Here is an 11,481-nt window from a genome sequence, read left to right on the forward strand (position 1 = left end):
AGGACAGTTGTACTTTTAATGAGGAAAAGAGCATCCTCTGCTCTATAAGATAGGCCGCCTAACAGCAAGAAAGTAGTATTTTATTGTCATAGCAAAAGACCTAGGACTGATTTTTACCCATTAGTGTGACCAATGGTTTCTTCCTGGGTAAGAGAACAGAGACAGCCCTTGACAGTAAGTGTAAGGATGGCCTTTATTTGTTTTAAAAAAGAGTTACAAAGTAAGGAAGATCACTGTAGTATTGAACAGATTGCATTGTGATCACCTATTTTTTTCTTTTTAATTTTAGTAGGTGTACACTAGTTACCAGTATTTCAGTTAATGCTCATTATTAGCTTACAACAGTATAGACTTCGCTCTTTTACCAGATCTTTCTTGAATTATGAGCTGTCCTGAGAATTTCCATTAAGAATTCAAAGTTTCAGGGAGCAGATAAGCTGTTTGGCGTAACATGTCAACTGCCAGCATAAAATAATCTCTGAACCGCAGGGGGAGGGGGTAGAGTTTTGTCTGCCTTACCTGCCAGCAGTCACGCACTCACAGAGCAGCACAAGCAAGCTGCGCCCGACCCGGCCCTGCTGGCAGCATAGGCCAGGGCTCTAGAAAGCTGCTGGGCAGCTGCCTGTGGAGCGATCTCTCCTCCGTGAGAGAAGTGGCAAGACTCCCCCAGAACAGATGCTGAGCTGCCAGGCAGCGCCTCAGGCACACAGCCCACCAGTGGTGACAGCCAGCAGGCTCAGCGATGCCACTCCTCATGCCCCACCGTGGTCACCGCTCTCCAGAACGGCTTCTCTCCAGAAGGACACTGAGCTCCCAAGGAGTGGGGCAGCTGCCTCACCCAGCAGTTTGAATAGAGGATTGCTTTATGCTGGAAGTATAGCAAAGAGATGAGAGAGTGACAGAGTCCTTGGGGGGATGGACAAGCACCTGTGAATGGGGTTATTTGGAGCAAGTGGTACAGATTGCAGTGTCACACCGAGTTACCACACAAGCCATGGCCTCTTCACTTTGGAGGCTTTTTACAGTTTAATTTGCAAACAGAACTGCCATAAATCTCATTCACCATATCATGTCTACTCAAAGATAGATAGAAAACCCAAGGGGTAAAATGGATTTCATTGTGGAAGGCCTTAAATTACATTATTACAGTAGAAAATACAGGAGGTAGAATATAACTGAAAGGACAAATGCAGGTTAGAGTCAAATCTAGAATAGCTCCTGTAAGCTACTTAAAACATGGTTTTAAAAACTAAACCCAGTATTTCAATAACTATAGAAAACAGTTGAAATAAATTGCCATGAGAGCCCTTATATCATGCTTGATACAGGGAGGTAGGATGTGAGAACCAGAAGGACACATGAGACATGACACTTATCTACAGCTCCTGTTTGCTTTACTGAGGACAGAGTTTCACAGGTCAGTCACCCTCTTCAGCTTCAGACTCCGACTCTGGAACAGAGAGACCTCGTCAACAGGCTGCCAGCAGGCCAGCCCCCCGCCCCCGAGTTGAGCCCCTGCCCTGTATCCCATGGAACAGCTGCTACCGGATCCACATGGATTTCACTGGTAAGCTTGTCTAGCCAGTACTGGGGGGCACACCTAGTCTCAGAGGGCAATTAACACCCCCCCGCCCCCAAACCAAGCATTATTGCACTACAGTTCCCAAAATGAACAAGCTCAACTTGTGAGCTAAGCCACTAGTTACCTTCTTCAGCGTTCTTGAGCCATTCAACAAACTTCTTCATTTGCTCCAGAAAAACACTCTTTCCTTTTGCAAGATGCCCATCTTTATACCACTTCAGGATGGGTTCCTCACTCAGAACTTCAGCTGCAAGATGTGCAAGAGCAGCGTTAACACCGCAAACGACTCAATACCAGCTACTGAGAACCCCTGACAGGCGGCCTTTGCTTCCTCCCCTCGAAGCACCACAATACATACTCCTTCCCTGGGTATGGCTGGACGTACCTGCGCTAGGAGTGCCTCCTGTTTTAAAATTCCGAGAACCATGCGTTGCTGACTGGGGGCTTCCCCAGCACTGCATCTAGGAGCTGCAGCTTCACTCCCACTAACAGTCTTAAGTGTTTCATAGCTATTTGACATGACACACTAAGGAAAGCTTCAGTCAACTGCTAAGAACAGATGCACACCACCGAAGTCTTTATTTTCTAAATTTTACAAGTACAATATAATCTTCACTTTAACAAGTTTCCTTATGTGCCTGTGGTATTTCCACAGGTGCACAGCATGTTTTTCAGTAACACCTCTTAACAGCCATTTAACAAGAGCCTACAGCACCCCAGAACACCTCGGTGGTCTCAATCTCTGGCTGTTCACAGTCAGTGTTCAGACAGAGAACTAAGAAGAATACACTATCCTGTATCTTTCCCTAACTTAAAAGGGCCAAGGAGCCTTAATATCTAAATTTAGCTTTGATCTACCGCAACTCTTAAAACATAGTAGACAGGCAGTGCTCTACAGGAGTACTTCCCCATGTGCCAAGGACAGCCACATCCACCTTTGCATTTTACTGCTCCATCTTTGCAAACAGAAGGTAGAAAACTCTCCAGCTTATGAAGTGCAATGTTGGAAGGTCTTACCATGGCTGAAGCATTCTGCAAATACAGGCTTTAAAAAACCCAAACAAACAAAAAATGGCACCCCCCCCCCCAAAACCACAACCCCACAGAAGTTACCTTTATAGAAGAGCACCACTATTTTCTGGAAGGCCTTCATGAAGTGAATGTTGTCGTAACAATACTCCTGAATCTTCAACAGAAGAGTCAGCTCTGACTGACCTTGGGTAGTAAAGGCAGCAAGTAGAGGGCTGTATTGCTGAAACAGGAACAACAAATTGGCACACACAGAGCACTTTACGTTTACGGCCTGACTAGACTGGTTTCACACAGTTTCCATCAGCCACTGCTTAGAGGTTTGCAACCCCTGCCCCACCCCGGAGTGCTTCTGCAGAAGCCATGCTGGTTTTGCCACCGTAACTTGGACTACACTACCACGGTTACAAGGGGAAGAATTCCCTGTCTAATGCTGTCACTGCATTAGGGAGGTTGTAGGCTTTAACTCATTTAAAAGGGAGCTGGAGACAGAGGGAAGCCCAAGCCCTACCCAACGGGTGCAAAAGTCCATACTTAAGGTACAATACCTTCAAGTGCTTAATGGCTTGCTCTGCTACCAGCTCCTCCTTTTTGTTCCATTCCACCGTGCTCATTACACTTGACCAGATTATGGCTACCACGGTCTGTTCTGAGATGTTGTTTTTCTTCATCTCCTCCTTCACGTACAAGATTATCTGCCAGTTAGAATGGAAGGAGTCAGCACACAGGCCACATATGACACTAAGATAAATTAAAACTTAGCAACCTAGAAGCCTTCAGAACCACAACCCCCTTGACCATGCAGCAGGATTCAGGACACTCTACGGAAAGACTATGAAGCTAATACCGAAACACCCTGGTCCTAATTTTAATTCTTAGTGAGAGCTAGGCGTTTAAGTTCAGTATTTAATTATGCATATATCTTCAGATTAGTATTAGATGCTATTGTATTTCAGATAATTTGAGCTAAATTCCTACAGGAAAAAAAAAGAAAGAAAAAAAAAAACACGCAAGCACCTATACCTTGTCTACAGACAAATACTTACATCCTTGAATGGATCTCCCCGAGACATCTGCTCCTGAAGTTCTTTCTGCAGCTCTTTCCGAGCTCCTATGCTTTGCTGGTTCCGAACATACTCAGAAAGTTCTTTCAGTCCTGCTTCAGTGAAGTACTTGGAGAAATGTTCAACACTTTGTTTGTTGGCTGGGAAGAGTTCCTGAAAACAAAGTTTACAACAACTCTTTCACAAAAGAAATGTGTGTTGAGTACTTTGCTGGTAAATGCTATTTTCTAAACTGGCTTAAGTAATAAATCAGTAATTTCAGTGGTACTCACCATCAGCCTGTTATCCATGTTTACTTTACGAAGACTGACAGCCACTGCATTAATATCTTTCTCATTTATCCATGATTTGAACAGCTTGACTGCAAAAGCTGCAGAAACACCTGTGCAACAGGAATAGTAATATTATTACTGAAATTCAAAACGAAGGGGAATCATAAGGCCTGAGAGTACAGGGCACCTAGTTTGTCAGACCCCAGCTCAAAGCAGCAGCAGCTGTGCTCAGAGGCAGCCCTAGCACAGCCTGCAGTACCTCAGCCTGACAATACTGCAGCCTCCGGCATGTTGGACTTCTCTCACCTCTCAGCATCATGAAGGCTTCCCTGTACTAAACTCGACTCTCCTTGCTGCAATTTAGGAAGGACCCTAAAGACACGACACACCTTCGCATCCTAAAGGTCCCTCTCCAAACACAGTACTGCCTTGCTGGGCAACACTAGTGACAGCAGCCCCCAGTGTCATGCTGGGAAGTCCTACACACAAGCCTTCTGAAAAGACTCGTTTTCTAAAGTCTTAGCAAGACCCTCCAGGTTGCGAGGCAGCATTTTGCCTTACCATTAGCAGTCTACCTTTGCTAATCCTGTGGTAAGTCTATCACCAGGTGAAACTAGTGAGCTGCAAGGGTGTACTGTCATCACAATTCCCACCTACTTATCATGGTTCTGTCCCCCACCATCCTTCCCTAAAGGAGGAGTTGCGCAACGCTTACCTTCTTTAACCAAGTTCTCATTGTAAAGACTGTTGAGAATTGATGCATTAAGTGTCCCGTTGGCTAGCAGAATACCGGTCAACATGGCCAGTTTGTTCCGCTCAGACTCTGAGAACCCTTTCAGGAACAGCAGCAACTGCAAGAGGAAGTAAGAAGAGTTGCCATAAAACTACCATCTCTCATTGAAGTTTTGCTCCTGCCTCCATATTAGACACTTTTGTTTCAATCAAGCTATTCAACTAGCAGAAGCACTAGTTCACTGGTAGTCTTCTCCACCAGTCATACAAGCTAGCTTCTATTAACAACTTAAGTGTTCTATTTTAATAATCCATTGTATAATATAACTCTTCTGTATAGAGTGATTAACTAGCAGAATCTGAAGGTTTATTTGTCTGCTGCTAAGGACCTACTCCATACCTTTTTGACTTCATCTTCAAAGCCTTTCTCCAGGTACTTGTAACGCCTGATTAGCTTGTTAAAAACCTAAAAAGATACAGAGTGTATTATTTTTTGCTCTGAACTATCATTTAATTAAAATTTTAAAAATAAAGTTCAGTAAAGTTGGTCTGAACTCTGTAGAGTACTTTTAGCTTAGAACAGTGCTACTCTAGCTTTTCTAGTAACCTTCTTAAAGCCAGACATTATTTTTACCTAAACTTTCAACTACACCAACATTTCCTTTTCGACCACTAAACAGTAAGTTAAATTGTACTCATTTCACAACTAACCTGAGCAAATGCTTGCATGGTTTCTAGGTCCTCCTGTGCTGCAAATACACAGACGTTTGTGCGTGTCATGTCATCTGCCAGGGTACCACCTGGGGCTAAAGAAGAGTTTCAGCATTAGTGGCATTACTCCCCAGTGAGAGTCCCGAGTAGTCTCCACAGTAAGAATTCCAACACCCGTAACATGCAATGCGTTGTCCTTTCATGATGAACTGAATGACTGGATCGCTGAAGGCACCCCTACTTTTCCATCTGCTCCACTGCTGTAGAACTTTTAAATAGGTAGCTTAGATATGAACATTTAAATATTCTGACCCCCTACTGCTAACTGGATTGGCAACACATCTTGTTTACATATGTATAAGTTAAAAAGACCATATGAGCTCCTCTTCCCCTAAAGGAAGCCACTAATGCTGCTTAATCCTAGCAAGTGTCTTTTTAGTGTCTGCTGCAATAGTGATGCTTTGTAACTAAGTGTCTTTTAAATAACAGAGTAGGTCACAACAGGAGATGAAACATGTAGAGACGCATGTTCAAAATTCAGTGTCCCAGAGATGAGCTTGAAACTTCAGTCTTGAAAGGCACTTCAGCTTTTTAGCTGCTAATTAGAAGATGCTTCTTCATCATTCCTCTTCAGTTTAATACAGGCATTTGACTGGCAGCCAGGCTGCTTCACTAGCTAGTGTGAATTCAAGTCACCAACTCCAGTGCCAGAATACCTCATCACCGATTTCTATGCCATCCTGCATATAAGGGAGATCCTTTTCTTATGTATTAGTCAGAAACATGACTTAAAAATGGAGATAAGCATTAGCGGTAAGAACGTTAAAAGATGGTAAGGCAAGAGGATTTTTATTTTGGCCTTGTCTGACTAAAGATCAAAGCTAGTCTACTTCGCTACTTGTTACAGAGAGGGAGTTGAATAAAGGACTCTTATACCACCATTAAAGCAGCAACGCATTTTTCCCTTCCCCCTCAGCCTCATTCCTAGAAGGAACACTTCCTAACACAGTATGCACTGGTTAAGACTCCTGAATGTAAACACACAGACTGTAACAATTTGTACATGAACAATTTCAAGCAGTGATGCTCCATGTGGCAGACAAGTTTCCTTACTCATGCTACCAGCTCTTGTACCATCAGCAAAAGAGCCTCTTGCCAAAAGGAACATCACAATAACTTCAGCCTACATAACACCGTTCCAATACACAGCTCTGAGATAAGCAGGCACACTTAAACCATTTTGAAAGCCTTGCTTTTCAGCATTTGTTTGAGCAAGTCACCTGACATTTCTACAGTATCAGTGTGAAGACCACCTGAACATGCAACAGATGCATCCTCCCAAACCAGCCACCCCCACTGCAGAACTGCCATCCACAGTCTGACTGTGGCCCAGAATCAGGTATTTCCCCTCCTCCCCCAATGCATTTAGGTAATTTGAATTCTACTTCTGCTACATTACAGAAAATCTTCTGCAACTGCCAAATTTCTCATTTAAGTCCTCCCTCGCAAATGCTAAAATCGGAGACAGACCTTTTCCAGTCTAGGCAGACATCAAGGGTCTTCTTCACAGCCTGTAGTTTAAATGGGTCCCTGCCATCTGAACCCCTTCTCACTCAGTATTTAGTCAAGTAGGAAATGTAAAGTCTAAATCTAGAAGTACCACTTTTTTTTTTCCCCCACTACTTTTCAATCTCATTTAGCTTCATCTACTTCTTACCTCATCGGTGAGCAGCTGTTCTGCTCTTTGCTCTTTACACACAGTGTGCACATGAGTTTACAAGATCTTTCGTCATCACATTTCACTTCCTCAGTTCCCTGCGTTTTCTGCTGACTCGACCACCCTCTCATGGCTCACTCCCTGACATCTGCTAGAGCCCAGGACCTCACTATTGCCAACAACAGACGACTTGTAATAGCATTTCCAATACTAAGTACACCAGATTCGTCTGTAAACAATATTACTTTCCAAAATAACAGGGCGGGGTGCACAAAGCACAGGATCATGTCAGCATCTTTCAGGGTAACTCTGTTGGCCTTGTGCCCACAGACCACACACCTGAAACCAGCATTCATTCATCTCGTAACAGCAGAAGAGAACTTGACTACAGAGTCAAGATCCACTCCTGGTAAAAAAAGAAAAATAAATAATCCAATATATTTTCCTTAAGCTAAGTTTGTACAGTCTACACTTTGAAGAATGCAAACTGACTCATGCAAAAGTGCGGTAGGGTATACAGAGTATTTCTACAGTAACCTGATTGCTCAGTTAGTCACTAAAATGGTCAGATAGTTTACCACAGGTAACTTAAACCCTGTTCTCCACGCTCAACGGGCTCTTTAGCAGAGTTTTTACACTCAAAGAAAACGGAGCTTTTGTAGAGTCAAGTGAGGAAAGGCTGACAGCAGCTCCACCAAAGAGACTTACCCAGCATTCCACCAGCCACCAGGATATCAAAAAGCGTTTCTGCATAGCGGCGATAGTCAAGTTTTGCACCAGAAGCATCAAGAAACTTTGCTACTGCCTCCAAGTCAGTGCCAGTTTCGGTTAAACCTTGAATAATACAGTCCTGGAATTGAGTAGGGTCAAACCTCTCTTTTTCATCTGTAAAGACAAAGCGTTGAAATGAAGTTGCCACACACAGCTGTTTGGTTTTTAAAGTTTGTCATTTTAATCTTACTAATAAAAAAACCCAACCAACCCGAACTAAACCAAAACTTGTTAAGTTAACTTGTTAACAAAACTTGTTAACCTGAAGTTAAACAGAACTGAGATCATTCCAGTCTCCCAAGACAACTGGTATTAACTAGCACAAATAGTGATTTAACAGTGTAGCCTAAAATGAATTTCAACGGCCAATATAGCCATAAGACGTTTTAATGCTTTCACTCCCCTATTCAGTCAAGGCTGGGGGAAAGGATATCAGAAGCTAAAACATTCCTTAGTTACCTCTAACTGAATTCTTACAGTACTCTCACTACTAAGAACGGTTGCTTGTGATGATCGGTAGTTGGCTCTAACAAAGCTTATCTGACTTCCCAATGTGATTCTTACACTCCTGTTCACATGTTAGATGACTCCTTCCCTCCAAAAAGAGAGGCTTAGCTACATGCTGGAAGGCAATTCTTAATACATGCCCCTACGTATTTTGTACATCTGACTCCATTACTCATGTTCCATTTCAGCCCTCCGGGACTCTTGCTGTTTTGGACAATATATTCTGACTGAAAAGCTGCATACCATTATCATGTTAGAGCCAACTCACAGTACTCGCTTTTTGGCTATGAAGACCATCCCCTCCTCCTAGTATGGAGTTAAATGAGTCTGAAGCAATTGCGCTTCCTCAAGTGCCTGGGGGAAGTGTAGAAATCTGAGCTAACTTCTTAGCCTTAAACAAACATGAAATGATGGACTATAACTGCAGATCTATTTAGCATCCTTTGCTGTTGTTAAAGCAGAACATGTGCTTCTTCACATTTGAGATACATCAGTTGATCATAGCCTTGTTTTCACTATGGGTAGGCATAGTTAATATGCAATAAATCCACCCGTGTAACTAACAGAAAGCCTTAAATGGAAGGGGTCTTCAGCTTTACTCATTTCAATTTGTCTTAGACTATGCAAACCATGAGAGGAAAAGCTTCCAAAGAAGCAGAACTCTGCTGCAAACCTTACTCTGAGTGCTGTCTATAACAGCTTAGCCAGTTTTGTTAGCATCTGTTAGCAACCCTTCTGTAAGGGGCATACTAGAGTCCTTACATTCAATGCAAGTATCAACACATTGCTAACAGTGGGGTGGAAGTCTGGAAATACTGGATCAGTTATTTTCCAGGATAGATCCATGAAGCTCATTGTTACTGCAGAGTTGCTTGGAAGCCAAACTACGGCTAAATGCTTGAAAAGAGGAAAACTCCAGAATGCTAGCATTTCATCTGCCAGACAAATTAAATCCAACTCTCTCACTTCAACAGTTTCTCAAGGTACTTTTACTTTAACATTAAAATAGGTTCTGTAAGTCAACATATACTTCTGTACAACTTAATTACTATTTCAGCAAATACAGCATGCTTAGTGTTGTTAGTTTGAGCTGGAACACTGCTAGTATATTAATAAAACAGCATTAAACAGAAACTCTAAGAGCTGTGCCCACCTCCTCTTTAAGAAAACACACTAAATTACTCATCGCACCTCTTCAGTCATCAACTCTTCTCATGGGAGTAATTGTGCACATACAGAGATATGCACTGGCACATCCCACACTGTGGGTTTTGTTTGTCTGGGTGGGGGAGGGTGTGTGTGTGTGGGGGGAGGTGTTTTGGAGGGGGGATGTTTTGGGGTTGGTTGTTTGGTTTTGTTTTTTTTTTTTTTTTTAATTTAAACCAGGTATTCTTATAGCATTAAGGGGACAATGCAACTTTTATCCTAACACTGAAATTCCTAATAGGTTAGATGCTCCTTAGATGTATGTATTAACCTGCAACAAGCCTGTGCCAGAGTCCCCCTGTAACTCAGGGGCACTAGGTACTTCTGCTTTCAGGCTAAACACACTCAGTATAGTTCTAGAATGACCGTCTCTTAAGCCAAGGTTATCACAGTAAATTCAGCTACAATTCTTACTGCCAAATATCTTTTATTAGGGCAGAGAACATTCTAGCACCCTGAGTTAGCCTCAAGACTTTGTATTTAGCGTGGTCTCATTTAAAAGATTTATGAGAGGAGCATAAAGGCGTTACTTTGTTTAGTGACTTTTCACTGGGGGCTCTCTACAAAAGGCGGCATGCAGAGCACGACAGCGGGACCGGCAGTACGCGCACTGCGGCTAGCTTACCTCTTTTTCTAGTTTTAAAACGCTGGCCTGATAGCGTCGGCTTCTGCGGCTTTTGATTATTCATAAAAGACACCCTGCAAGGAAGCAGAAACACGCCTCAGGACGCTGCCGACGGCGCCTGCCCGCACCGCCGGCCCCCGGGAGCTCGGCTGCCGGAGCGCGCCTCGCCAGCTCCCCGCGCCGCTCCCGGCCCGGCCTCCCCCTCTCGGCGGCCGCTCCCAGTCCGCCCTGCGCTGAGCTGAGCTGCGGCGGCGCCGCCTGACCCCGCGCCGCTCCTCCTCCCCGGGCCTCCATTTTCCCCGCCGCCGCTAGCGGGGAGGCGCCGGCCCCCGCCCCGGCTACCCAGCACGCACCGGGCCTCCCCAGGCGGAGGCGGCGGCAGGGCGTTGGCGAGACCTGCGCGGAACCGGGGCCTGCGCGGCGCCCCTCGCCCCACCGCGCAGCGCGGAAGCGGCGGCAGCTTTGTTACCGCCGCGCTCCCGTGCCCGAGCGGGGGAAGATGGAGACTGAGCCCCCCCCCGCCTCCACCCGACTGCGGCGCGGCCGTTACGGCCTGGCCTAGCGGCAGCCGACCCCATCCGGCCCCGCCTCCCCTGGCAGCGCGCGGCGGCGGCCGCCCCCCGCCCAGGCCCATCTCCTCACCGACTTTAAGGCAGAGAGAAAACGCCCGAGCGGCCCGGAGCGGAGACGGGCGCGAGCAGCAGCGGGGAGCGACGGCGGCGGCAGCGAAAGCTCTCCGAGCGGAACCAGCGCGAGAGGAAGAGGGGCGGGCCGCGCTCACGCCCCGCCCGGGACCGACCATCCCGCTCCGCCAGAGAGGACGGCGGGAAAGGGGCCAGGGAAGGGGGCCGCGCTTCCCCGGGGCCGCCTATCCCCAGCCGCCGGCCCTGCGCTGCGCACCCGCCGGCACCTAACGGTCCTCTGGCCGGGGCGCTCCCCTTCCCCGCGAGCAGGGGTGCCCACCTGATCCCCCTCCCCGGGAGTGAGCGCGTCCGCCCCCCCACGCCCTCGTGATTTACCGTCACACGCAAGCGGCCGCCTAGTCCCGCCCCCCCGCGCCGGCGGCCCGCGTGGATCGGTCCATCGAGGGGAGCGAGGCGCCGCCCCCGGGAGCGGCCCCGCCGTGTCCACCGGGGTTGCGGGGGGGGCCCCGCGTGGGGTCGCGGCCCCGGGCGGCCCTCCGGTGGTGCCCAGAGCAGGCGCCCCAGGGAGGGCTGCCCTCGGGCCTGGTTTGCGCTCCGAGGAGAGCGGCCCACGGAGCGGAG

At 46.6% G+C, this 11,481-nt stretch overlaps 1 protein-coding gene across 2 annotated transcripts; it reads right to left on the minus strand.

The window, feature by feature from the left end:
• Positions 1–174: 174 nt before the first annotated feature.
• Positions 175–11,206, minus strand: BZW1 (basic leucine zipper and W2 domains 1). 2 transcript variants are annotated; one of them, XM_075153535.1, is made up of 12 exons: positions 10,859–11,206; positions 10,217–10,290; positions 7,816–7,992; positions 5,391–5,485; positions 5,080–5,145; positions 4,663–4,798; positions 3,948–4,057; positions 3,658–3,828; positions 3,160–3,306; positions 2,696–2,834; positions 1,707–1,829; positions 175–1,450 (listed from the first exon to the last, which is right to left on the minus strand). In XM_075153535.1, exons 2-12 carry the CDS (start codon positions 10,278–10,280, stop codon positions 1,419–1,421), a joined length of 1,260 nt encoding a protein of 419 aa, XP_075009636.1. In that variant the 5' UTR covers positions 10,281–10,290; positions 10,859–11,206; the 3' UTR covers positions 175–1,418. The 2 variants fall into 2 exon arrangements, with proteins under 2 accessions (XP_075009636.1, XP_075009637.1); XM_075153536.1 differs by lacking the exon at positions 5,391–5,485 and having other exon boundaries at positions 10,859–11,153.
• Between the last annotated feature and the right edge of the window lie 275 nt (positions 11,207–11,481).

Source organism: Calonectris borealis, chromosome 6 (assembly GCF_964195595.1).
Source record: "Calonectris borealis chromosome 6, bCalBor7.hap1.2, whole genome shotgun sequence".
Classification (NCBI taxonomy): Eukaryota; Metazoa; Chordata; class Aves; order Procellariiformes; family Procellariidae; genus Calonectris; species Calonectris borealis.